Source organism: Caretta caretta, chromosome 15 (genome assembly GCF_965140235.1).
Source record: "Caretta caretta isolate rCarCar2 chromosome 15, rCarCar1.hap1, whole genome shotgun sequence".
NCBI lineage: Eukaryota > Metazoa > Chordata > Testudines > Cheloniidae > Caretta > Caretta caretta.
The window spans coordinates 5,716,402-5,744,067 of record NC_134220.1 but is presented as its reverse complement, the minus strand read 5'-3'; the positions used below and the strand labels follow the sequence as shown (position 1 = coordinate 5,744,067).

Below are 27,666 nucleotides of genomic sequence, written 5' to 3'. Positions count from 1 at the left end.
CGAATTTTTCCCTCCTCCAAAAGCAGCCTGCATTTTATTCCCTGCCCTCTTTGCTACTCGCTTTGGGGCTGAGGATGAAGGCTCAGAGCAGATTGCTAAGAGGTACTCAACAGTACTCATCTAACATGACTGTGCTAGCCCAGGCCAGGACTGCTGAGGGGCAGGTCCTTCTCCCCTGGGGCCCAGGCTCACGGGCCTGACAAACAGCACTGATGCTGGTCTGGGAACATTGGTAGATTTAATACATGCACAGTTCTTTTTTCAAACCCAGGGTGTCACCGCAGCCAGCTACAAATCCAAGAAAACCCAGCGGTGCAGACAGCTGGGCCACTTATAAAAAACACAGTTCTGTTCTAAAGCAGCACATTCCCCCTCCCCTCCCTGAATCCCCCCGCCCAATTTAACCTCATTCCCAGCACAGGTGCTTCCCCTTGTGTTGCAGTCAGCACCCCACCCTTCCTCCTTCAGCTGCAGGACAAGGGAAGAGCTGCCAGAGGCTGGCTGTGTGCAGTCTGTGCATCAGAGACCAGCCGTGCTGGCCCCCAGACTCTGTTCACAGATAGGTTGAGCAGCAGCTTGGAGAGGCATTACCCCACTGGCATGCTCTGCTACTGTTTCTCACCAATCTCCCCCCACCCTACACACTCCATCAGCTAGGCAGGCCCTGGGCTCTAGTGACCAGCATCAAGTGTCAGGGCTACAGGCTTTGGCTGGTGAGGGCATGGAGGTGGGGCAGGAAAGGGTGTGATAAAGGCACAAGCGTGAGAATCATTCCTGGCTCTACTAGACTTCCTTCCCGTGTGACCTCAGACCAGTCACAATCATTCTGTGCCTCAGTTTCCCTATCTGTAAACTAGGGACACCCGCCACGTGAGGGCACAATTCAAGATTTAAGTAACCCCTAGCAATGTGCAGGCCCCAGAGCTGCCTGGATGGAACCTCCCACTACAGTATGAACACCCAGTTCTCACCATCTTCACCCCACCCTGGAGAGCTAGTGGGGGTGCCAAGCTATAACTGCTTTCCGATGACTTAACCTTTGAGCCCTGGGGCATGCCATCCATCCTCCTAGGAGCCAGGAATGTGATCATGCCAGCACCAGGAAGTTGGATGGAGTCACAAGCAGGTGGCTATGACTTGCAGGGACATGATTGAGTCTCCCACTGTTTTACACCTATGGCTGCTCTCTCCCAGAGCCCTGCCTTTAACTAGGGGCCCATCTGCAGTTGTATTAAATCCCAGAAAGGCAATGATGTCCTAGGACAACATTTAACTGCATCTAACTTAAGGAAACAGCTGCTGCTGAACCATCCCACAGCAGGGGCAGTGACATGGGCCTGCAGCAGAGATGTTTATTGGAGGGTCACTGGTGCAGGTCAGATATTAATGCACTAGAGAGTGTCTTTGCAGAGGACTGAGATTGGTGGAGAAGGGTACTTGGAGAAAAACAGCAGCAGTTCTATTAAAAAGCCACTAGGTCTGCCAGTCTGGGATATTTGCCGCCGCATGACAGCAGTTCTACTTCTATATCCCAGCCCAAGGCAGGACAGGTTAGTGGCTTGGATTACAGAAAAGGCTGCCAGTGATCAGTCTTCTCTTCAACTCACTCCAGAGGAGCTCCCTCTCGCGTTTGGCTCTCTTCATGAAGCCCCTGTTTTCCAGAGCCCTTCTGGACAGGTATGGCAACACTTCGTTCACAGGGCCGTAGGGAACGTATTTGTAGACTGGATAACCTGCTTGCCCTGAGGAGAGAAATCAAGGTAACTTACAGGATACAGTGGGCAGGAATCTCTGCTAGTGCAAATCAATCCCACTCCATCGACTGCTGAGATACCAGTTCACACCAGCTCAGGATCTGGCCTCCCAGAGCAAGACTTTAGAAGCATTTTCCAGGTGCAATTCCAGACCACCTCTGTGGCCTCTGGAAAGTTACTCAGTGCAGAGAGCACTCATTTTAACCTCTCAAGCAAAGGAATTTGCACCCTGGCCTCAAGGCAGCACTTTCCCAGCCCAACAGAAAAAAAGTCACCCTACATAATCTGCTAACACCATTTCTTCTCATTTCTTTGTTACACCCCACCACGTTTACTACAGTGGTGACAGTGGCACATTGAACCCTTTCATGCTTCAAGTAGAGATTTGCAGAGACCTCAAGACGGGGTGTAGTGAGGAGCAAGAGCAGCCCCAAGGTGCCACAGGGGCGGAAGAACAATTCTGGAAATGCTTAGAAGGTACCAACAAAGGGACTCAACGGGCAGTGATCAATGGCTCCATGTCTAGTTGGCAGCCGGTATCTAGCGGAGTGCCCCAAGGGTCGGTCCTGGGGCCAGTTTTGTTCAATATTTTCATTAATGATCTGGAGGATGGTGTGGATTGCACCCTCAGCAAGTTTGCGGATGACACCAAACTGGGAGGAGTGGTAGATACGCTGGAGGGTAGGGATAGGATACAGAGGGACCTAGACAAATTGGAGGATTGGGCCAAAAGAAATCTGATGAGGTTCAACAAGGACAAGTGCAGAGTCCTGCACTTAGGACGGAAGAATCCCATGCACTGCTACAGACTAGGGACCGAATGGCTAGGCAGCAGTTCTGCAGAGAAGGACCATGGGGTTACAGTGGACGAGAAGCTGGATATGAGTCAACAGTGTGCCCTTGTTGCCAAGAAGGCCAATGGCATTTTGGGATGTATATGTAGGGGCATTGCCAGCAGATCGAGGGACGTGATCGTTCCCCTCTATTCGACATTGGTGAGGCCTCATCTGGAGTACTGTGTCCAGTTTTGGGCCCCACACTACAAGAAGGATGTGGAGAAATTGGAGAGAGTCCAGCGAAGGGCAACAAAAATGATTAGGGGTCTGGAACACATGGCTTATGAGGAGAGGTTGAGGGAACTGGGATTGTTTAGTCTGCAGAAGAGAAGAATGAGGGGGGATTTGATAGTTGCTTTCAACTACCTGAAAGGGGGTTCCAAAGAGGATGGATCTAGACTATTCTCAGTGATAGCAGATGACAGGACAAGGACTAATGGTCTCAAGTTGCAGTGGGGGAGGTTTAGGTTGGATATTAGGAAAACTTTTTCACTAGAAGGGTGGTGAAACACTGGAATGCGTTACCTAGGGAGGTGGTGGAATCTCCTTCCTTAGAAGTTTTTAAGGTCAGGCTTGACAAAGCCCTGGCTGGGATGATTTAGTTGGGATTGGTCCTGCTCTGGGCAGGGGGTTGGACTGGATGGCCTCCAGAGGTCCCTTCCAACTCTATTATTCTATGATTCTATGACTCAAGAGAGAAAGGTTCAGACTCCAGTCTGAACCTAAGTGACTCTCCCATGAAGCAGAGCTGAGGAAGATGAGCCAGAGAACATGTCAAACATTCAGCAGTATGAGGCACATAAGATCCCCTTAAAAAAAGGATCCCCTTGAAAAAGGTAGGGGTGGGGGAGAACTGGGAATTCCCCTGAGCTTGGGGAAGAGAGAGAGAGAGAGAGAAGTGGCTGGTGTCACAGGAGGAAACGGTGGGAAACCCCAGAAGCAGGGAGGGTTGGGCCAATTCAAGAAGCACTCAACCAAGAATACCCAAATTATGACAAACATGATTTTTTCCAGCCAGCGGGCCAGTGACTTGGCTGAAGGAGACCGGAGAGGCCAAGCCACCCTCAGCTTGCCAAGGAAACTGCTGTGACTCCAGCGGGGTGAGGAGTAACAGCCCAGCACCACCACTGCGCTAGTGACAGGCATGTGAACAGTTACTGGGTGCCTCAGCACTCCTCATTCACGCCAGCCCAGGCAGCTAGAACAGCGATGTCCTACAAGTCACTAAAGCAAGGGTGGGGCAGCGCTGGGCAGCTCTGCACAGTGCCATAGGCAGACCACACCACAACTCCACCCACAAGACATTCCCATGTCAATTTAGTTCCACAGTAGCCACAGCATCATGCACATGTTTCTACCCCTTCCTGTTAGGCATAGCAGAGGAATGCTGGCAAGTACCAACATGCATGTGTCAGCAGAATATGCGGGGAGACTTCTGTGCAGGATGGGATCTGATGCCATGGCTACTTACACAGGCCAAGGAGAAGAAACCACTTGACTCAGCTCTTCCAGTTGTCCCACAAGCCTTAGTGACTAAGAGCAGCCAGCGGGTCCACCGTGAAGGTGCATCAGAGCTCCTGCAGCCAGGCCTGTGTGCACACAGGTATTGCCAGACTGGGTCAGCACTATGGCCCACTAGGCCAGTATCCTGCTTCAGGGCAAGGTGCAAGACATCTCACAATAGGTAGTGATGGGATAGTCACCTGCCCCAGGGGAGTCCCCTTCTGACCTCCAGTAGTTAGTGGGCTCCAACCCAGAAGCAGGAGGATTGATGTCTTTTCTTGAGCTTTTTAAATTGCATTTAACTCCTCGAGCTATTTGTTACCCATAGAAGTGTCCAATAGCCTTTGAATGTGGCTAGTTCTCTGCCTTAATAATACACTGGCAGTGAGTTCCACAGTCTCGTTACACCTAGAATGAAAACATTTTTCTATTCTTTGAATTTTTCACCTTCCAATGTCATTGGATGTTCCTTGCTCTTGTGCTAAGACAGAGGACAAGCACATGATCTCCCTTCCAGATCCGCCATTTTATATACTTCTATCATATGGCTTATGTATCTCCTTTCAAAGGAGACCAGTGCCGGTCTTCTCCATCTCTTCATCCAAGAGCTTTTCCTGCCTCTGGTCATTGTCACTTGTCTCTGAGCCCCCTCTAATTGTGCAACATCCTTTGAGATAGGGTGAAAGGTACAGTACACAGGATCCAGATGTGCACCAACCACTGATTTGTAGAATAGCATTATGACTATATTGTCAGTCCTGTTTCTTATGTAGCTTAACATCTTGTTTGTTTGACTTGACCACAACCATGCAGTGAGCAGATCTTCAGTAAGCTGGACACATGTGCCGGTCCCTGTCCTGAGTTCACACAGTTACAATGTGGCAAGGTTGTGCACAAGCTATTAATTGTGTCCTCTCCTGCACTGCTCAGCATTGAGCTGCCCTCTTGCCTGGCTAGGCCCCTCAGAAGTGCTGCCGTGCCCATGTTGGACTGACTAACCTAAGTTACATCCTCTGCCAATTGCATCACTTCACTACTCGTCCCTTTCCCAGATCACTAAACCCTGCTCCTTACACACAGCCTTCTGGCACCTGCTCTTTAACTTTTGGCCATGACAAAAGCGATGTATTCCTCCTGTTTTTCCTCTCAGCCAGTTTCTGATCCATGATAACACCTAGCCTCCTACCTCATGACTCGTCTCTAGTAATCATGCATGAAAGATCTTGTTCAAGGCCTTTTTTTTTTTTTTAAAAAAAAGATCAGCCAGATGGATCTCTACTCACTGACTGAAAGCAGCACAGCAACCCCTTCCCCATCTTGGGCGCCCAGAGGAATACACCAGACACTTACCCAGAGGGAAGGTGATCTGGTCACACATGCCCAGCAGCTGCCCAAAGTACACCTTTTTCTCAGAGGGATGAATGCCAAGCTCTGCCATTCTGTAATGGAATCACCAGAGTCACACCAGGAGATGCCCAGCAGGAAACACTACACTAGAAGGACTGACAGTGAGCTGGAGGGACCATGAGAATCCTGCTCCTTTTTCAGAGATCTATTGCCCACAGGCCTAAATTAACTTCCCATAGAGTAAAAAAGTAGACTGCAAGAGAAGCACAGCAGAGTTGGGTAACTAGTGCCCATCCCCTCAAAGTGCCGGGCACAGCTCTTCCCTGGAATCACTGCATGCCCTTGCCCAGCACACAGTGCTGTATCCAACAGTTTACAGCATATCTTTGTCTGGCCGCTAGCCTTCATACGCCCAGTGATACAAAAACCCAGGAGTCTGGTATTCAGCACTGGTGTGAGCGAACACATTTACACCTGCAGGCCAGAAAGGTCACCACAGAGCAAGCAAGTCCCTTCCTGAAAGTGGCTTCTGCCAGTGTCTGATCTCCTATTTGCCAGACCCCCAAGGGCCCCAATTCAATTGCAGCCCTGGGGCTATTCTCCTAACAAAACAGGAAGGTACATTAATTCAATTCCAGACCATGCACAGGCCCCCTCCCTTCCAGCCTCTTTCCCCAGCTATGGCCAGCCACCATTCCTAGTGCAGTCAGATGCTGTGCAAACGTCACCCACACAGTTCTGCTGCCACCTCTCAATCCCTTCTTGCAGCAGCCCCTGCTAGCCCCACGCTAGGCTCCCACATAGCTGCTCTGCTGCAGCACCGTCTCCCACTGCTATTTGAGGCCTGGCACCCACGGCTCTTGCCACGCTGCCACATCAGTGCCCTACCTGCGAAGGACGAACTTCACTGTGTCCTCGTTGTGCGATGCCACCATCATACTGACTTTCCGGCTGTACTTTATCTCCTTGAGAACGTAGTCCAGGCACCTGCAGGACAGATCACACGTGGGCCCAGGGAAGTGCCCAGGGCACCACCTCCTCACCCCGGCATCCCAGCTCGGGCCCTCCTACCTCTTGTACATCTTGCTGGTCTCTTCATACGTAGGGTTGAGGAGATCCTCGTAGCCGACTTGGGCAGCTCGAGCCTGCTCTTGCTCCATGTATGCGCCTCTGACCAGCTTGGCCCCAAAGTGCCAGCCCTCACGGTGAGAGAGCTCCATATCCATCGTCACGTTGTCGTATGCCTCCTGCAGTGGAAAGACGGAGCGGTGACATCCACTGAAATGCTGTCTGGGGAGCAAGGCTCCACGCCTGCTCCTGGAGTAGCTCTGCCCTGAGACAGGGCTGCTTGCACAAACTGGCACTGAAGCATCCCCTCCTGCAGCACGACCTATCTCCATCCCAGTGCCTGCCACCACTGCTTGGAGCACTACCGTCACCACTGCATCCGGGGCCCTTCAGGCATGCAGGCTGCACCCCGCACACGGCTGGGCCCTAGATCCCCTGCCCGCAGGTGGCACTGGCCAGACTCTCACCTTCAGGTAGCACTGGAAGGTGTTAAATATGACTGCCTTCTCCATGTTGAACTTGCGCTGCATCTCCAGGGTGAGCCGGCTGATGGCTGGCTGGAAGTAAGTCTGCTCAGCGTCCACCATCAGCCTCACTCCCAGCTCCAGGGCTCTCTGCAGGGGGAAGGACACTCCTCAGGTCAGGCCACAAGCAGTGACTAGGTTCTGTCCAGGTGGAGTCTGCAGGGCCAATGCTGAGCCCACTGCTGTGTAGTACTGCAGGGGTCCTGCAGATGGCAGCACTCACCCCTGCATGCCAATGCCTCCAGGGAACACCTGCTGGAAGAGCCCTGTGACCCTAGCACAGCAGCGTACAGGCCACAGAGAGCAGGGCTTACAATCTGGGGCTCACCCAAAACGCTTCTGGCACCAAGGCCATGCTGGGTCATGGGTGAGCAGGTCCATCTCCCTCACCCTGAGGTCAGGGCCCACTCTACCTCACCCCGGCTTGGAAACTTCCCACAAAGACCCCCATGACAGTCCAGGCAGGGCTGCTCCTAACCGTGGCCAGGATGTCCATCCTCTGCAACATTCGCTTCATCTGCAGGTCTTCCTCTTCGGTGAAGCGCGAGAGCAGGGGCTCCAACTGGCCGGTCTGAAAGGAGAAGCACCAGACAGCCTCAGTGCTATGCCCCCGCGGCCACAGCTTGGACATTACAGACCATAAGCCTTCCCTCCCTCACCCAAGGTGCAGAGCAGGACATGACACAAGGCCTCTGGACAAGCGCTAACCCTGAGAGCCCATGCAGCTATTCACTCCCTCCCCATTTACACACGTGGGACGCAGGCATGTGGGACAAGCACTGTGTGCTGAACTCTCTGCATCAAAGTGCAGGGGGGGCCCAAGCTGGGATCAGGTTCCAAGGAGTAGGAGTACCAGCATGCTCCAGACTCTAAGGGGCATCCCCCCAGCCCCATTCACCAACCCTGTGCACCAGCCACCTTAGACTGGGAGCCGGAGCTGCTGCTCCCCAGATGTTACAGAAGGGGTGTAGAGCAGTGGCTCTCAAACTTTTGTATTGGTGACCGCTTTCACAAAGCAAGCCTCTGAGTGTGACACCCAGTTTGTGAATCCCTGGTGTAGAGGGTTAGGCGACTGGGGTAATGGCAGCTGCTGGCCCGGCAGGGCCTGGGAAGCAGGATGGAGCCCTTCTATCTGAGGAGCCCCCCGAAGAAGCTGTTTGAGAGAGGAGAATGCTTGCACCCCTAACCCAGAACTTGCCCTAGTTCCATGCCAGGGGAACGGCTCCACTGACAGGCCTGGCTGAGACAGCCTGGTGAGAGTCCAACCCATTTCTCTGCTCAGGCCAGCACAGCAGCACTGGGCTGTGCAGAGGTGGGGTTGAGGCGGATGCCCAGGCTGGTCTACCCTCCCCACCCCACCCCACCTTGTTGTCTGGAAAGAGCAGATTAGAGCACAGCTCGGCTGCCGACACCCGCAGGGCCCAGCTCCCAGCCCAGCCACGAGGGGGTACTGCAGCGCTGCTACAGCTCTGAACTGCTGGCGCTGGATCCCCAAGAGGCAGGAATGCCTCAGCCAGGACCCTGGAGTCTTCCCCACCCAGGGCAGATGGATTCTAGCCACCCCTCCCCCTGACCTGCTCCCACACAGGGCTCTGCTTAGCCTGGGAGTTCACTTGCATACACTCGTGTTAAAGGAGCTCCACCATGTGCATCTGACCAGTCATCTCCCCATCCAGTTCAAGAAAGAGGGTAACCCAGGGCTGAAGGGTGCAGACCCCAAGGGGAGAGAATTCTTTATGGTGCATGGTGTACGTAGAAGCAATGGGATGCAATCAAGGGATCAGACGAGTATCAGGATGAAGTACCTGACAGGAAGCACCTCGCATGTGACTGGCTGATCCCGGTTACTTGGAAGTTTTAGCCAGTCAGTTCTAAAACATTGGAAGGTATGGTACCAGGGAAACTCTCCAGCTGCAGTGTTCCGTGCCATTACCTGGGGTGAGCTCTACTGCTCAGGAGGATTCCCTTGGGGCCTCTCCCTGGGCCAAAATAGTGCCACTCACCCACCTTCATGTTTGGGATGAGCAGCAGCTTGGAGAGTTTTGTTCGGCTGTCAATCAGGCTGTTCCAGTCCAGCAAGTCCACGGTGCTGCAGCCAGAAAGACTCTCGTTAGCGCCAGCTCCAAGCAAACTCCCCAAGGGGTGCACTGGCAACTTCCTCACTAGTTGGGATGGATCAGTGACCCAGAGCCCACTGCTGCCTGTCCTGACCCAACTGGGGAGGATTTCAGCAGAGCTCCCTGGGTGTAGATCCCAGCACTGGGATTTTCCTTGGTCACCAGGGGCCTGGCAGAGCAGCAGGATCAGCATGGCAACTCTGGGTACTTACCCAGTCAAACTCTTCCACCTGAGCCAGCTATGGCTCCGAGAACTAACACGCCCCTCAAAATGCCCACAACAAACATGGCCACCACCACTTTTTACCCCTTCCCAGTGCAGCTCCCTGGCCTCTGAGAAAGGCAGCCTCTCCCAGGACCCCTGCCCTGAGCCATTGCTCTAGAATTGGGAAGCTGCCCTCTCCACCTCCTACCCCAGTCCCTCTGACAGTACACACACTGGCTGAAATGGAAGCCTTTGGGACCCCTCCCCATGCTCCTTTCCGTAGCACCCCCCCCCCCCCCCCACTCTGCAGCATGTTCCAGGAAGGCCAGAGGGTCAGGCTGGCTGTGGCCCAGCAGGGAGCTCACCCAGACATGCCCAGGTCCTCGCCCGTGAACCAGTGCTGGCTCTCTGCCTTGGTCACAATCCCAAGGTTTGCCAGGGTCTCCTGCAATGAGAAAGGAGCAAGTCAGAGTCCCTGCTGCCACCTGCTGTCCCCAAACACTGCAGTGAGCAGCAGCCCTGCTGCCTTCGCACTGCAGGCCTGGACTCTGCCCTGAGCCATGACCCTGCTTCGAGACGATGGCTGGGGTTGGACTGCCAGTCCCTGCCCACCACAACGCCAGGTGGCTGAGATGCAGACAGCCCCCGTGGGCTCAGTGGTACCAAACAGCCACTTGGAGCTTCCCAGGGGTTCTCCCTTGCTGCTGAGAAGTTCCTGGGAGAGAAGGGAGCACTAGCCTCATGGCTGCAAGAGGGCTACTGCAGGAGCTATGCAGGTACATGCACCAGCACCTGGGACAGACCTCACAGGTACCGGCCAAGAGGGGCTCCCCGCATTGCTCTGCCTCGAAGGGGCAACAATAAATCTCAAAAGATTTACAGTGCACTGGGACCGATGAAGGGGAATGGGGATTACAGTGCAACCGCAGCCCAGGGGAAGGACTGGGGGAAATGCACAGAAATGAGCCTGCTTGGATAGGGAGCAATAGGGCGCAGATTATACTGACTGCTGCATCATGCTCTTCCGCTCACTGAGCATGGAACCAGAACAATGCTCCTCCCAGACTCTGACTTTAAGGCCAGAAGGGACCATCCTGAACATAGAGTCTGAGGTCCTGCACGTTGCAGGGCAAAGAACCTCCCCCACCCACTCCTGTAATAGACCCCGCACTGCTGGCTGAGTGACTGAAGTCCGCAAATCAGGGTCTAAAGACTTCAAGTTACAAACAATCCAGCATTTGCACAAGTTCAAGCCAACTGATGACCCATGCCCATGCTGCAGGGGAAGGCAAAAAACCGCAGGGTCTCTGCCAATCTGATCTCAGGGAAAATTCCTTCGATCCCCAAATATGGTGATCAGTTAGACCCTGAGCACATGGGCAAGACCCACCAGCCAGACACCTGGGAAAGAACTCTCTCTAGCAACTCAGCCCTCCCCAGTGCTTTGACCCAAGGCCCCAAAGCATTTCACAACCCCCAGAGAAATGTGGGGGTGCAGTCCCCCAGGAGGGTGATGCAGCCAGGGCATGAGCAGCACAGATGCCCATGGGGCAGAGTGGGGAAGACAGCTCCTTTGGGAGCGCTGTGCCCAGCTCACCTGCAACTTCTTCACCTCCAGCTTAGTCTCCACCACAGCCAGCCCGGCCTTGCCCTGCTCTGCTGCCATCTGGTGAAAGAACCTCCTCCACTTCATCAGCACCTCCGAGAACTGCAGCTGGGGGAGCAAACTGCAGGGTGAGCTCCCCCTCCTCTCCCCAGTGGGGATGGCTCAGACCCACCGCCGTGATTGTACCCTAGGGACACTATCCACCCAGCTGGGCACTCTGCCACGCCAAGTAAGCAGGACTGGCCCTGCTGGGCCCCAAACAGGACAGTGCTGGCACCTCCCACTACCCCAGGCCCCTCCTAGTAAAGATCAAGGCCCCTAACGCTGACACTAGGCAGGGGTCCCAGTGAGATAGCCCAGCATTTAGCCAGATCTCCATCCTCAAAGCAAGAGGCAAACTCAGGCCCTTCTACATCAGATAGGAGCTCTGACTCTCTAGGAATGGACTACGGCCCAAGCTGCTGCCCTGATCAGGGCACTGGTCTCCCCAGGGAGTCTACTGAGCATCACTGACAGACACAATCCATAAGCATGTGCCTGGCATGGACCCGACAGGAGGGACCATCCTGCTTGGCACCCAGCTCGCTGCACTGAGCCCAAGTGGCGGGGTGCTGCCTGCGAGGAGAGTAGTGAGGCAGATTTGGTCCCAAAGCCCTCATCCAGCATTAGGGGCTGCCGTCCTTTCACACGCCAGAGCCACCTCCTCTGCAGCTCCTGCCACCTGGAACAGTCTCCAAGTAACTCCCAGAGCCTGTCTCAGCCTGAGCACCCCTCCTCCCTGCCTCTCCCTCTGCCATCGTGTGAGCCCTGGCACCAAAAGTCACTCACCAGGAACTGAGGCCTTCCTAAAGCAGTCAGCTTAATGGCCGAAAAGCTGTCCTCGGAGCTGCTACCTAAACAAAGCAGGAGAGAGCTGAGGTGACTGCAGCATCCATAACTCCAGGGCAAGTAAAGGAAAGCAGTTCAGGGGAATCTGGAGAGGGGGAGGAATTGAGAAAGCCAATCTGAGCTGGCAGATCTGTCCTTCGCCCCTGCTGGATACCCTCCAGAGACTGCAGCAGCCCCTGGCCTCTGCAGCAAGCCACACAGCGCTGACAGTTGCAGCAGGAGGGCACCTGGAGAGCCATGGCCCGGGGGTGACTATGCAGCCTGTTGGGGGAGGGGCACACTGCCAGGTGCTCCCAGAGGGACAGTCAGGAACAGCAGACACAGGGGCACTCTGGGGGTGGCACATGCAGGGCACCTACCTGAGGCCTCGATACAGCGCAGGAACATGTCCATGTGCTGGTCACACTTTGTTTCGTCTGCATAGAAGTAGGTGCGGGCACTGATGACCTTGTCCCGGCGATCCCCAAACTCCCGATGCGCACGGTACTGCTTCTCTCTCTGGGCGGCACCTGGGGACAGGTAGGGGGAGCGTGCTGCAGACACGGCAGAGCGGGGGAGATCGCAAACAGCCACATGTCCCTGGAACAAACCCCCTTACTCTTACCATTCCCATCAGCCCAAGCCTCTGGGGATCTCTCAGGCCCTAGGAGAAAGTCCCAAGGCTAGATTTTCATTGGATCGAGGTCCTTCTAGAAGATCTGCTCTAGCTCAGCCACAAGCCAATGGGCTGGAGGCAGGACTCATGGGGTGGGATTCCCTGGCCTGTGCTATGCACAAACACAGATTAGATGTTCCAGTCTTAATACCTATGTGAGAACTGAGCAGCTGACGGACCGTAGCAATCTGAGACCCCCACGAGCCGAGGCTCCCCCGGAGCACTTTAAACACAGTCTATGCCTGGGTTTTCACAGTTTACGAACATATCAAGGTACAATTGGCCATCATGCCCCAGGCAAGGGTGAGGGCCAGAGCCCTGGAGCATGTTGGGGAGGATGGTCTGGGCCAGAGTCTCAATAGATTAGCATCCAACTAGGCTGTGTGAGGAGCGGTTGCATCACTCACCCCCCATCTCCTTCTCAGATACAGAGGTACAGGACCTAGAGGAAGGAAGCAGATGGTGAGACTACAGTCCAACCCCCTCACAACCAGCTCTCTTGGCTTCACATGGGTCAGCTCCCTGTACCCAAAAGGCCACTGGGGTTTGGCCAGATCCCCACAAGCCCCTCATCCTCCCTGTTCTTCACTCCGACAATGGCCATTCATAGAAGCGCTTCTCTCACGCGCCTCCGGGGCCAGAGCACTTTGCTGGTGGGGAAGGCGATATTTTCCAAAGCCTCCTTCGGGCCTAAGCCCATCGGAGTCAGTCATGTGCAAACCCCCCACACTCCGGGCCACATGAAAATCAGTGGGACCTTCAGTGCCTTGGAAAATGTTAGTGGAGATTCCTACCCCACCCCACGGGGCAGCCAGCTCTGGGGTGGAGACACTGCCATAGGTGAGGAGAGCGAAGTTGCCCCAGTGTCCATGCCCTCTAGAATGATGGTGGAAGCATGAAAGGACATGAATCTTTAGTGCATCTGCCATGTAAATATCTTGTGACACGAGCTACAAAAATGCCATGTGAACGCCTGTTCTCACTTTCAGGTGACACTGTAAACAAGAAGCAGGCAGCATTATCTCCCGTAAATGTAACCAAACTTGTTTGTCTGAGCAATTGACTGAACAAGAAGTAATACTAAGTGGACTTGTAGATTCTAAAGTTTTACATTGTTTTATTTTTGAATGAAGTTATGTTTTGTACATAATTCTACATTTGTAAGTTAAATTTTCATTAGAAAATGGTTGCACTACAGAATTTGTATTAGGTGACTTGAAATATACTATTTCTTTTGTTTTTTACAGTGCAAATATTTGTAATAAAAAAATATAAAGCGAGCACTGTACACTTTGTATTCGATGTTATAATTGAAATCAATATATTTGAAAGGGTAGAAAACATCCAAAAATATTTAAATAAATGGTATTCTATTATTGCTTAACAGTGTGACTTATCGCAATTAATTTTTTTAATCGCTTGACAGCCCTAATTTTAATATTTTTTGTATTTAGTTTACTAGGTTTTTCTAAAAAAGTGCAAGTCCCCTCATATGCAGCAAACGATCTTTCACAAGCAGTCAGCAAGGCTGGAAGGCACCATTTGGCTGGATTTTGATAGGGACAGCGAGAGGGACCACCCTCATGCAAAACTACCTCCTGCTAATTTGAGTCTCTCCTCTAAACCAGAGGCAACGTAGATTAGCATATAAACAAGTGGCTAGGTCTAGCATGAAGCTGGGGGAAGGACTGGTGGCGCCCTGGGGTCAGCAATGGGTCCTGGTTGGTTTAGAAGCAGAATGAAATTCCATATGAACAAGCTACAAAGACGTCCAATTGCAGAGAGCACAGCAGCATGGGGCCCCCTTGCTGAACTCAGCGTTCTGCATTCTCTCTGCTATGGCCAATGGCACTACTAAGACCAAGAGCAGTATAGGCAATAACCCACCTGCCGCTGCAGGTGTGCATTAATGTGATCATGGCAGTGAGCGGAGGAAACACCAGAAATTCAAACAAGCCCAGAGAGCTGCAAATACCAGCCCCTCCTAACCCCCCCCCCCCAAGGGAAAGCTGAAAGAGAAAAGTCAGGAGACAGCATTTAACAGACAGAGGTATTGCCTAGAGAGAGCAGCCACAGAGCTCAGAGCAAGGGACATGTAATACAGCAAGGCACAGTCCTCCTACGAGTACTGCTGGGCAAGGGACATGCTAGTGGTGGCAGGCCCCAGATTCCATCCGTGAAGAGGATTTCTTAATTTCACTAGAAACAAGGAATTTTCAACGTGCAGACACTAGGCTTTGCTAGGGCCAGCCTACCCCGGTTGTGTACCAGTTTGGAGACTGACACATTTCAAGCCATGCAACTCCGTAGTGCAGGTGCAGTGATCCCCATACAAGGCACTCAGTGCTGTACATTTAGCAGAATAAGCACCTTTTACGCAGGCGTCCCTGTGCCCACACTAAGGGGTTGCACTGGCTTAACTGTATGTGCTTTCACATCTGTACACTGTGTAGCCCAGCCCTTGGGGTTTTCAAGAGCAACTGTGCAGCTAGAGGCTAAGTAGCAGGAAGTGAAACGGGCCCACCCGGTGTCCCTGCGCCAGGCCGAGTAAAACACAAACTGGAACAGCAGCAAGAAGTTCCCTGTTGATTTGTTAATATGGGAGAGCGCACTCATGTGTCAACATGCCCACCTGCTCAGCATTCCTTTCGCATTAGAATACAGTGCAGCTTTCTGGTTCCTGGCCTGGGCTTTTAAAGTATTGGTCAGAATTGTGCATTCATAGAAGGGATTTTGCATTTTAATAAAGCCAAAAAGAAGAAAAGCCTTTTCCCAACTGAACAAACAGACGAGCTCCCATGTCCTTTTTGGAAAGTTAGTCCCAGCCAGCAAACTCACAGCAGCAAACCCAGACTTGTGTAAATATTTGCCTACAACAATTTACGGGATGGAGCAACACGGGAATAAACCTTGTCAGGAGAGAAAAGACATCCCCTTTAACAGAGTGCAAAGCAGCCTGCTGGGACACCAACATACCCTGCGCCAAAACAGCCAGCTCCGTGCGCACACAAGATGAGACTAGCCCAGAGCCCGGAGGTCTGGCAGGGTTTGGAGGAATTACACACCTGATAGTAGCACCTCTCATCTCCCAGGGCTCAGCTGACGGTGGTTCAATTCCTTCCCCATTTGTGAACTCCTATGGGCAGCCCAGCTCTGAAGGAGGCAGAGCTAAAGTGTATTTTGATCTACTTGGCACAGTGCCCCACAGCCTGGGACCACCCTGGAAGAGCCTCCGATTCAGGGCCAAGAGCATCATGCTGGCTTTGGAGTTTGGGCCATGATGAGGGCGGTGGTCTCTGGAGTTACAGCAAGAACCAGGTGTTCTGTAGGCCTGGTCACAGCCCAGCAGGGGCTTTAGAGATTAGGACCAAGCCAGTGACTTGAACCTGGAGTGGCATTCTGGTGCCACGTGCCTTGGTGCTGCCATGAAACACATGGGCTACAGTTAAAGTGGCCTAGACTGATGTTCCTAGTTACAGTCATCCAGTTTCTGAGTGACAATCAGGGTTACTAGGTTCCCACCAAGAGGAACAGCTGCAACTTCCTAGCTAGCTGGATGATGGGCAGTCATTGGTATTGCTGTGTGGTTCTCAAGGGGGGGGGCGTGGGGGGGATGATGAGTATTAGTATGCTGTGGCTGCGCCTGTGTGAGGCCCACCTCGTGTCTAACGGACACTCCAGATGTCACTGGTTCCCCAGACCCGCTGGACACTATTTCTGCTGTCTCTGGGCTCAGCCAACCATTGCCCTGCACCTTGTGCAGTGGGTGTGATATGCTACCAACCAGCCCCAATGCACTAAGTGCACAAGGGAATGGTGAATCAGGGTCGTTTCTTACACGGCATCAAGAACTCTGCCAGAACTCACAAAGCTAACCCAGGCTCCAGGCTCAAGAGAAACAGCCCAGTTTACAAAACACTGTCCACACGCAGTCTGATTTGGCTGGAGGGTTAATTCTGACCACCCTGCTTTGGTGAAAGCCTCATGGTGAGGCAGAAGCTGAAGCTGCTCTTCTGGGGAGAAAGCATTTCATTGTTGCTCCAACACAGACGACTATGCCATAGTGTTTCTATGGGAATGGCTGGGGCCTCAATTTCCCCATTTTCCAAAACAGAGGATGCAAAAATGGGCACAGTGAACTGATAAAAATTTAGCATGGAATTTTATGAAAAATATCTCCACAACATTTGCCTTGGTCTAGCCCTGAGCACCACAGCAGCAAGAGCACAGAGATTGCCAGCTGATAACTGCTAAACACAGATCAATTTCCTTAGCTGTGGGGCTCCAGGGCAGAGCAGGACTCCCTCCGCCATCACACTCTTCACTGCACACTCCACTTAGCCACACGTACAGAGAGAGCACAACCATTACCAGCTTAGCATAAACCCCTGTGCCAAGTGCACTGTGTACGTCCAGCTTATTGGTGGTCAAAAGTCACGGCTTTACCAAATCAAAACTAAATTTCACCAGAACACTGGAGATGTCCTTGGCAGTGAGAACCATCTGATGTTCAGCTTTCTGCCCCAGCCAGCTCTGCCGTGTGCTGGGCAGGCATAGTCTCAATGACTGGCAAGGCACTCCCCTTCCCTCACCCGCTGATCCTTGTTCTCAAGCAGCTGAATTTTTTCCCTCCAGCTTACAAAAAAGGAATTCTTATAATGGTCAAGGTGGGACACTTTTTACCCAAAAATGAAGTTTCAGAAAGTTCTGAATGCCTGAAAACAGGGGCTTAGAGTGGAAATAAGGGCAACTTCAACTCAGTGATTTACACAAGCACCCTCTAGTCTACACTAGAAGCCCTACACTGGTGCAGCTACATAGATGCTGCAATCTGTCTGGTGAAGATGCCCCATGCCAATGGGAGAGAGCTCTCCCGTTGTGAGGTCTGCAGCCATATTAGGGGAGCAGCAGCCATGAGCCAAGAAGCGAAAGGTCACATCCTCAAGTTCCCTCTAAATTACTTTAAAACAATGTAATATCAGGCTGTTCAAAAGGCTCCTGCACTAATAGTACCCACCACCACCGGATACAGAAACCGATCTTCAGATGCCTAAAGAAAACTTGTTTGATCGTCTTCTGTCTGGCAAGGAATCACTTCAACAGTTGTGGTTGTGAAGTCTCTACTTCATTATTTTATCTTGTCTATGGTCCCTGCTTCCCTGTTTATCTGTCTGGTTCTTTGTCTGTTGCATAACTAATTTTGCAAGATTTAAATCAACTAAGGTGGTGGGGCATGATTAGACAAAGAATTGTTTTGCAATATGTTAGGATTGGACAAGGAACTGCATAACATTTTAGTAAAATGATTGGTTAAGGCAGGGGAGGCCGATCTGGGGCTCCGGAGCCACATGCAGCTCTTTGTATAGGCACCGACTCTGGGGCTGGAGTCACAGGTGCCAACTTTCCAACGTGCCAGGGGGTGTTCACTGCTCAACCCCTGGCTCTGCCACAGACCCTACTCCCACTCCACCCCCTCCCCTGAGCCTGCCATGCCCTCACTCCTTCCCCCTCCCCCAAGAGCCTCCTGCATGCCACAAAACAGCTGATTGGGAGGTGCAGGGAGGGTGGGGGAGGCGCTGATTGGTGGGGCTGCCGGTGGGCAGGAGGCGCTGTGAGCAGGGTGGGGGAGCTGATGCAGGGGCTGCTGATGTATTACTGTGGCTCTTTGGCCATGTACACTAGTAAATTCTGGCTCCTTCTCAGGCTCAGGTTGGCCACCCCTGGGTTAAGGTATAGCTAAGCAGGACTCCAGTTTCACTATATAAACTGGGTTCCAAGAAGGAGACTGGCTGGGCAAAAAAAGAAAAAGAAAAAAAAGACCTGGAAGAAGAACTCACCTCCAAGACACAGCCCAAGAGCAGAGCTGCTAGAATCCTATGCACGACCCTGACGTGCAGCAACAAGAACTCAGCTGAGACCGATCTTGCCTCGCCAACAGGTAAAGTCTGCCTGCGTGACCAGGATTGGTGAGCACAGCATTGTATTCTTAGCATGTGTATTCTGCTCTGTGATTGTTAACAGAGGGAGGTTAAGAATTTCTGTGTAAGGCTCTTTCACTGGTAAAAAGGTCCTGCAAACCCACAGAAGAGTACGCCTTGATCCCTAGGAACTAAGTAAAGGTGGGTGCCCTAGAGCGTGCAGGTAACACAGTCAGCATAATAAATCCACCTCTCCGAGGCTCTGCTTGACAACATACTGCTGTCCATACTGGCACTTAGGTCGGTGTAACTTGTTGCTGGGGGGGTGGCTTATTCATAACCGAGGGGGGACAAGTTATACGGATGTAACCTGTAGCGTAGACAAACCTTGGGAGGAATCTAGGGACACAAGTCTTGCAAGAAATTGTCCTTTTGGGGCAGAACTCAAGGACACCTCCGAGAGGATGGGGAGGGATCCCTGCACCTGCTCCCAGGCGGAGGCAGGCAGGCAAGCTAGGAGATCTGCCTGAAGGGGGTACTCAATCTGAGCCTTCTGGGAAGCAGCACAGAACTTGGCAGCTCCAGTGCTTACCTAAAGGCTCTGCCTCTATGACAGCCAATCAAATTGAAGGGGATGGGCCTTATTGACCAATTGCATTACCAGGAAGAAGCTCAAGTCGTTGGCAAGTTTGAAAGGGCACATTCTGTCCCAGGTACTTGCAGGCAGAGAAGACAATTTCCCTTCAACTGCAGCAGGTGCTCCACAGTAATCTAGTCCTTGCCCACTACCAAGGTCACAGCAAACTGCCCCAGGCCAGGCTTGAGGATTCAGCAGCACTGAGCCCACCTCCCTGAGGGAAGGACATAGACCACGTGCACATGGGTTCAAAGCACATGCTGTACTGGTGTAGGTTCCATTCAGCACCACAGGCCAGAGACAACCCGGCTTTGCCAAACGCAGCTCTGATCCCACAGCAGAGACGGCTCCGGGTTTGAAAAGGATGTACAGATCAGATGTCAGGTCACACAGGTCCTGACTGAGCATAACATGCACTGGCCCTGAATTTCCAAGTGACCAGTGATTTTGGAAATCCAACCTAAGACAGCTTAGGGACCAAATTTACAGACGGTGGGTGTTCAGCACTTCTTAAAAATCAGACCCTTTGAAGACATCTCAAATTGGGACCCCAGAAAAGAGGCCCTTTCTCCACACAGGAAAAGGAACATATAAATGCTTCGCCCCACCTTTCGGTCTCTGAGAAAGGGCAAGCAGAAGGGATGATGTCCCAGAAGGGGTGCCACTGAGCATTTTCCAACTACACTATCCTTTGGAGGCAGGGGTGGATGGGTGGCTTTTTGGTGCCAAAGCAGAGCAGTGTCAGCACCTGGGAAGCTAGAAATCTGAACTGTACGTTCTCTTTTCACACATGGGCTAGTCTGAGGAGAACATGACCAGAACAGCAAGGCAAGGTCAGCACGTCCATGCAGCACAAACTACAGTGTGAATGAGCGAATGATTTGAAATGGCCATGGTGAACATGTAACAGCGTGAAACTGTCTCCCAAGTCACCAGCTCAAATCTTAACCTTAAGGTAAGTTTGAGGGAGAACAGATATGATGAAGCTGTCATGGGCCTGAAGCAAGGCCAGGAAAGGAAAGCAAAGGGACCAGAAGACAGAACAGAAGCAGCCAAATCCTGGACGTCACATATTATGGGGTGCAATTCCCTAGGAAAGCTCATCATGGACACAACAAGCTCCAGCCATTCCCTTTTATAACTAGGCTGCTTGAGCAACAAGGCCTGAAAAAAGGAGCTTAACTCACACTATCAGATCATTCCTTCTCCTGTGCCAGCAGCAGCCCTGGAATAACAGAGGCAGATAAAAAAGGGAAAATCCTCACCGGATGGTTCCCCCTTAGGTTGCATCCACGACTGGGGCACAATCTGCTGCCTAGTTCATCTCACCCCACACACTAGCTCTGTCCCCCTCTCAGCACTCCCTGGGATACCTTTGTACATCAGGAGGTTTGAAGAGCCAAGCTCTATTTTCTTGCTCCCCTCATGAACCACAAAAGCTCCCCAAAGGTGGTCCCAGTTCTGATCTCAAGCTTTGGGAGGTCTAGCAGTACTAGCCGTGTTGTATAGGGCAGGGAGGGATAGCTCAGTGGTTTGAGCATTGGCCTGTTAAACCCAGGATTGTGAGTTCAATCCTTGAGGGGCGCATTTAGGGATCTGGGGCAAAAATTGCAGATTGGTCCTGCTTTGAGCAGGGGGTTGGACTAGATGACCTCCTGAGGTCCCTTCCAACCTTGATATTCTCTGATTCTATTCACATCCCTCAGCACAGGTTGCCTAAAGCTTTGCTTTTAATTGCCTGCAATCTGCAAACGAGTAGTGAGAAGCACTCAGATGCTTACTCCATTTCCTTACGCTCCGCCTCCTCTGGCGTCAGATCCTCCTCCACACTATAGTCCAGCACCGAGCCCACCCCAAATGCACGATTTCGTTGGATCAGGGGTTTGATGGCCGCTTGGTCCTCGCCAGCCACAAACTGCCCATAGAAGGTCATCTTCATCAGCTTCTCAAACAGCTGCTGCCCCAGCAGCTTCCGGCTGAGGTTCATCAGCTGCAAGACACAAAGCCCGTGTAAGACAGCTTTCCCCAGCACAGGCACCTTCTTGCCCCGCCATACCTGGGGTAACAACTCTGCATTAACTCTCAGAAACAGTGCTCTGGGAATGCCAAGACCCAGATGCACCAGTAGCTGCAGGGCCCTGGATTAGTCTGACCTCAGGCTCCAGCCAGTGCTGGTCACACCAGAGCTCTGCCACTCCACAGCACTTCAGAGCCACTAAGAGGGTCCAAATCACGATCCCCATTTATACAGAGGAGGGAAAGGAGGGAGGGCACATGATCTTTCCCGAGGTCCCAGAACCATTCCGTACCAGCACCAGGATGGAGCCCAGGTCTCGGTCCACGCTCCAGGCACTGGACCACACGCTGCCGGGGGGGGGGGGGGTACGACTACGACAGTGAGACCGTGACAATCGTACCAAAGATGAGATCCTAGCAGCACCTGACCCCAGACCCCCTCTCCCAGCACCCGTCCAGAGACACCCCAGTGCCCGCGTCTAAGGGAGGAAGGAGGCCAGAAGGCATCAGTCACAGGCAGGCTCGAGGGATCCCCTAGCTGACTCGCGGGGGGTGTCATTGAGGCTTTGTGCCTTGCCCGGACGCCCACACCTTGCTTTGCAGAGCGCCGGGAGATGTGCGGCCACAGGAGCAGCCCTGAGGGGCCCAGACCGCTCCCAAGACGGCCCCAGCTCAGCCCCGCGGGACAGCAGCCGAGCCCTGGCGAGCCTGCTCCGAACCCCCCGCCCCGCGCACGGGGCCCCGGGGTTCCGCTCACCTGCCGACTCCGCGCCACCAACGGCTCCACCGTGCACAGCCCCAGCACCACCAGAGCCCGCACCAGCTCCGCGCTGCGCTTGCTGCGAAACGCCTCCCGCGCGTCCCCGAAGTGCACGGCGGGCGGCAGCGGCTGCACTCGGGGCGTCCCCCGCGGGCCGGTCTCGCTGCGCGCCGAGCCCCGCTCGGGCGGAGGAGGAGGCGGCGGCGGCGGCGGCGTTTCCCCCGGCTGCTCTTGGCGGGCGGCGGCGGTGGAGCGGAGGCAGCGGGGAGAGTGCAGGCCGTAGGCGGCGCGGACCACCAGAAGCCGGACACCGCTCGCCATGATGGGGGAGACTGCCGCGCGCCGGCCTGAGCCGGTTTAAATAGAGGGAGCTCTGCCCCCACCCCTCCCTGGAGTGCCCCGCCTCTTTAGTGCGTAGCCCCGCCCCGCCCCTGGCACGCCCCGCCCACTATCTGGAGCGTTCCACCCCCTTAGGGTGTAGCCCCGCCCCCTCCCTGCAGCGCCCCCTGTCGCCTGTTGGTGAGCTGGCACAGCAGAGCAGGACCCACAGTCAGAGTTATGAAGGGCCCTACATGGGGGGTGGGGGCTGCACTCCATGACCCCTCTCCTCCAGTCCCCTCCAGTCCTGTGTTCCTGGTGAGCTTTGTCTGATACAGGCACCTATTTCCCCTCCATTAACCCCCCACCTATTTTCATAGTTGCTAGGTGGTCACCCTAGTCCCAAAGCACTCCTAGCCTGCCCCTGGGGACTGTGACCCAATCCCCCCTAACCTGCCCCCTAAGGATGGTGGCACAAACCCACCCTATCCTGCCAACAGGGACAGTACCCCAACCCCCCATCCTGCCCCTAGGGACTGTAACCCAACCGCCCTATTTTGCCCCTAGTGACTATGCCCAACACACTCCTTAACCTGCCCCTAGGGACAGTGCCCCAAACCCTAACCTGCCCCCTCAGACCTGAACCTACTACAGGCCCCTGATGGTGTCAAAGAAATCAAAGAGCAGCTCCCTGGTTACATTTCCATCTCCCCAGGCTGTGAAGGCCTCAGTGCATTATGGGGCATGAAAGTAGGTGCACCCAGGGATTTGCATGGAATCTGGGATCCAATGGCCATGCATCATAAGAACAACACAGCGAGCTAGGATCTTGCCTGGTCCCCCTTCAGCTCTTGGGAAAGGTGTGACTATTGCAGTGCCGCAGCCCACCATGCTCTGCACGTACCCAGTATGGCTTTGCCTTCCTTAATCAAACCCAGTCTTCAGATTGCAGAGCCATTGGCCATTATCTTTGAAAACTCATGGCGATCAGGCGAGGTCCCGGATGACTGGAAAAAGGCTAATGTAGTGCCCATCTTTAAAAAAGGGAAGAAGGAGAATCCGGGGAACTACAGGCCAGTCAGCCTCACCTCAGCCCCTGGAAAAATCATGGAGCAGGTCCTCAAGGAGTCAATTTTGAAGCATTTCGAGGAGAGGAAAGTGATCAGGAACAGTCAGCATGGATTCACCAAGGGCAAGTCATGCCTGACTAACCTAATTGCCTTCTATGATGAGAAAACTGGCTCTGTGGCTAAGGGGAAAGCAGTGGACGTGTTATTCCTTGACTTTAGCAAAGATTTTGATACAGTCTCCCACAGTATTCTTACCAGCAAGTTAAAGAAGTATGGACTGGATGAATGAACTATAAGGTGCATAGAAAGCTGGGTAGTGATCAATGGCTCCATGTCTAGTTGGCAGCCGGTATCAAGCGGAGTGCCCCAAGGATCGGTCCTGAGGCTGGTTTTGTTCAATATCTTCATTAATGATCTGGAGGATGGCGTGGATTGCACCCTCAGCAAGTTTGCAGATGACACTAAACTGGGAGGAGAGGTAGATATGCTGGAGGGTAGGGATAGGATACAGAGGGACCTAGACAAATTAGAAGATTGGGCCAAAAGAAATCTGATGAGGTTCAACAAGGACAAGTGCAGAGTCCTGCACATAGGATGGAAGAATCCCATGCACTGCTGCAGACTAGGGACCAAGTGGCTAGGCAGCAGTTCTGCAGAAAAGGACCTAGGGGTTACAGTGGATGAGAAGCTGGATATGAGTCAACAGTGTGCCTTTGTTGCCAAGAAGGCCAATGGCATTTTGGGATGTATATATAGGGGCATTGCCAGCAGATCAAGGGACGTGATCGTTCCCCTCTATTCGACATTGGTGAGGCCTCATCTGGAGTCCTGTGTCCAGTTTTTGGCCCCACACTACAAGAAGGGCAACAAAAATGATTAGGGGTCTGGAACACATGATTTATGAGGAGAGGCTGAGGGAACTGGGATTGTTTAGTCTGCGGAAGAGAAGAATGAGGGGGGATTTGATAGCTGCTTTCAACTACCTGAAAGGGGGTTCCAAAGAGGATGGATCTAGACTGTTCTCAGTGTTACCAGATGACAAAACAAGGAGTAATGGTCTCAGGTTGCAGTGGGGGCGGTTTAGGTTGGATATTAGGAAAAACTTTTTTCACTAGGAGGGTGGTGAAGCACTGGAATGCATTACCTAGGGAGGTGGTGGAATCTCCTTCCTTAGAGGTTTTTAAGGCCCGGCTTGACAAAGCCCTGGCTGGGATGATTTAGTTGGGGATTGGTCCTGCTTTGAGGAGGGGGTTGGACTAGATGCAGAGGTGAAAGGAAGCCGGTATGCCCCGGTACGGCGTACTGGCAAGAGCTGGTGCACCGTACTGGGGCAGCCTGGCTTCCCCAGGGGGCAATTTAAAGGGCCTGGGGCTCCCAGCAGTGGCTGGTGCCCCAGGCCCTATAAATTGCCTCCAGAGCCCCGCTGCTGGAGCCCTGGGGTAGCGGCTGCAGTGCTCCGGCAGCTATTTAAAGGGCCTGGGACTCCCCTGCTTCTACCGCCCGAGCCCTTTAAATAGCCACTCGAGCCCCGCCGCCGCTACTTCAGGGCTCCAGCGGTTATTTAAAGGACCGGGGCGGTAGAAGCAGGAGGGCCGCGGGCCCTTTAAATAACCCCCGGAGCCCTGGGGTAGCGGGGTCTTCAGGGGCTATTTAAAGGGCCGGCGCTCCAGCTGCCTCTGCCGCTCCGGTCCTTTAAATAGCCGCTGGAGTCCCGACGCTTCCCCAGGGCTCTGGCGGCTATTTAAAGGGCCAGAGCGGTAGAAGAGGGGAGCCCTGGGCCCTTTAAATAGCCCCCGGAGCCCCAGGCTGCTGCTGCTACCCTGGTGGGGGGGCACTTACCTTACAGGGTGGGCTGGGGCTGGCTCTGACCCCCTCAACCCTGCCCCTTCTGCCCTAGGCCCCACCCCTTCCGGGAGCCAGAGCTGGCCCCAGGGTACCGGTAAGTCACTTGACTTACTTTCACCCCTGACTAGACCTCCTGAGGTCCCTTCCAACCCTGATATTCTATGATTCTATGATTCTGTACAGGAGATCAAACGGCCCGGCAAGGCCCGGGCATTGGGCACTTAAGTGAAGTGCCCCTGTTGGGCATCATAATTAGAATTTTTAAGGGCCTTTTCCCAACACAACAACGCACGATGCACCTTGGACACAACCACAGCTGACAGCTCCAGCCCCTAAAGTGTATGGAAACAGGGATAGGATGGAGGTTGCTCCCCCCAGTTGTACTAACAGCCTCTGCTCCAATAATCCTGCATGGCCAGACGCAGTAACACACCTCAGGGTTGTTACCCGTGAAGAGGGAGGGGAGGAAATCCCCATTAATCCAGGAGGCAGGAGAGGTGTCTGGTGATTAGGGCAGGGTAAACATGGGCCAAAGCAAAGTCCAGGGGGCCTTTCTAAGCTGTGTCAGAGGTCAGGGCTAGCCGTGGCCTCTGAGTAGTGCTGGCTTGTCATTGGCTGGCATCAGAATTTTCAGGCCTGTTTAATACATTTACAATGCTGGTGCTCCTGATCGTCAGTGCTAGATGGGGTGAGGGGAGGAGTGGGGGCCTGGGGAAGGGCTGGGAGGAGAGAAGTGGAGATATGGGGAAGAGTGGGGGGTGGGAAGGTGCTGGGGGCTAAGTAGGGGGAAGGAATGTGCTAGAAGGGGCGACGGGGAGGGGTTGGGCAATGCTGGCGGGAGGAGGGGGAAAGTGTTGGCAGGGTGGGAGGAGTGGGAGGTGCTGGAGGTAGGAGTGGGGAGGTGTGGAAGGGGTAGGGAGGAATGCGGGGTGGGGAAGTGCTGGGTGGGTAGGAGGAGTGGGGAGTGGGAGGTGCTGGGGGGAGGACCGGTGGGTGAGAGGGGTGGGAGGAGCAAGGGGACGTGCTGGGTGGGGTGGGAGGAGAGGGGATGGGAGGTGCTGGGGGGAGGAGCGGGGGGGAGGTCCTCGTTGGAGTGGGAGGACTGGGGGGTGGGACGTGCTGGGAGGGGTGGGAAGAATGGGGGAGGTGCTGGGGGGAGGACCGGGGGATGAGACGGGTGGGAGGAGTGAGGGGAGGTACTGGGTGGGATGGGAGGAGTGGGGAGGTGCTGGGTGGGGTGGGAGGAGAGGGGATGAGAAGTGCTGGGGGGAGGAGTGGGGAAAGTGGTGGGGGGGGAGGTGCTGGGGGAGGAGCGGGGAGAGGTGCTGGGGGGAAGGAGCAGGGGAAGGAAGGTGCTGGAAGGGGTGAGAACATCCCCATGGAGTCAGGGTCTCTCGTTGCCGTGTGCAGATTTCACTCTATGAGTCGACTCCCTGAGCTCCCTGGAGTGCCTCCAGGGGACGGGTTCTAAGTGGATGCTGTTAAGGGGGCTCCATGGGGCCGGCTGTCGCAGTTGGCATGGCAACACACTGGCCGACTGGAGAGATGGTGGGTGGTTCATAGAATATCATAGCATATCAGGGTTGGAAGGGACCTCAGGAGGTCACAACCCCCTGCTCAACAATTCTCATTGGACTGGCCTACGTGCTATGACTGGGAAGTGTCAATGGCAGGAGATTGCTGCTCTCTCAGGCCAGTGTTTATCTGAGGGTCATTGAAAAGCCGGGGCGCAGAGGAGTGGAGGGTGGAAGTTTCACCATCCTGGCCGCTGCCACCCCCAGCTTCCCAGGTGACCCACCATGGCAACACCAGGCCTTGATTGCCCTGGCCCTGAGCGATCTTCTAATCACACCAGGCCAGAGAGGGAACCGATGACCACAGCACCTCCAGCTGAGACCTCTGCAGCCCCTGGGCTGAGAGTCCAGGTTCCTGCTGTCCCTGCACTCCCATGGCTCATTTTTCTCCCCCACCTTCTTTCTCCTCCGTTCTGTCTCTCCTTTTGCCTCTGAGGGGAGTCTTTTTTTCAGAGTAACAGCCGTGTTAGTCTGTATTCGCAAAAAGAAAAGGAGGACTTGTGGCACCTTAGAGACTAACCAATTTGAGCATGAGCTTTCGTGAGCTACAGCTCACTTCATCGGATGCATACTGACGGCTCCCCCTTGTACCAGCGCTGTGAGCAGAGAGGCAGCCATGGCAACACTGTAACCAGCCAGGCAGTGAGTACAGCTTGCAGGGCTGGAGGTGGCTGATTAGAGCAGGTGCTGGGCAGGTCGTTCAGCACAGCTGCCAGTGAGAGCCAGCACCAGGGAACAAGTCGCTTTCCCTTCCGTCTTCTTCCCTCTGTGCATGCTTGTCTTGTTTTGTCCTAGAGGAAATAGGATCAGACACTGACAAGGCAACAGCAACAGCTCCAGCCCATCTACCCGACTTTTTCTTCTTCCCGGACAGGACAGTCAATCCCAACACAAAGGCCTAGCAAACAGAGGGAGCCCCTCCCTAACTGCTTAATGCTGGGTCAGCAAACAGTTGCTTTATCACCATCTCCTCCTGTGCTGGGCTGGACACACTCATCCAGATAGCACAGGCAAGGGGAAGGAAG

General features: G+C 53.8%; 1 protein-coding gene across 1 annotated transcript; it reads right to left on the bottom strand.

Annotated features, from left to right (window-relative positions):
- Positions 1 to 221: 221 nt before the first annotated feature.
- Positions 222 to 22,185, bottom strand: PRODH (proline dehydrogenase 1). Its single transcript, XM_075120192.1, has 14 exons — positions 21,832 to 22,185; positions 20,840 to 21,048; positions 12,911 to 12,945; positions 12,208 to 12,357; positions 11,789 to 11,853; positions 10,952 to 11,068; positions 9,720 to 9,799; positions 9,040 to 9,121; positions 7,511 to 7,603; positions 6,976 to 7,122; positions 6,512 to 6,687; positions 6,329 to 6,427; positions 5,444 to 5,532; positions 222 to 1,742 (listed from the first exon to the last, which is right to left on the bottom strand). Exons 1-14 carry the CDS (start codon positions 22,153 to 22,155, stop codon positions 1,552 to 1,554), a joined length of 1,857 nt encoding a protein of 618 aa, XP_074976293.1. The 5' UTR covers positions 22,156 to 22,185; the 3' UTR covers positions 222 to 1,551.
- Positions 22,186 to 27,666: the final 5,481 nt, after the last annotated feature.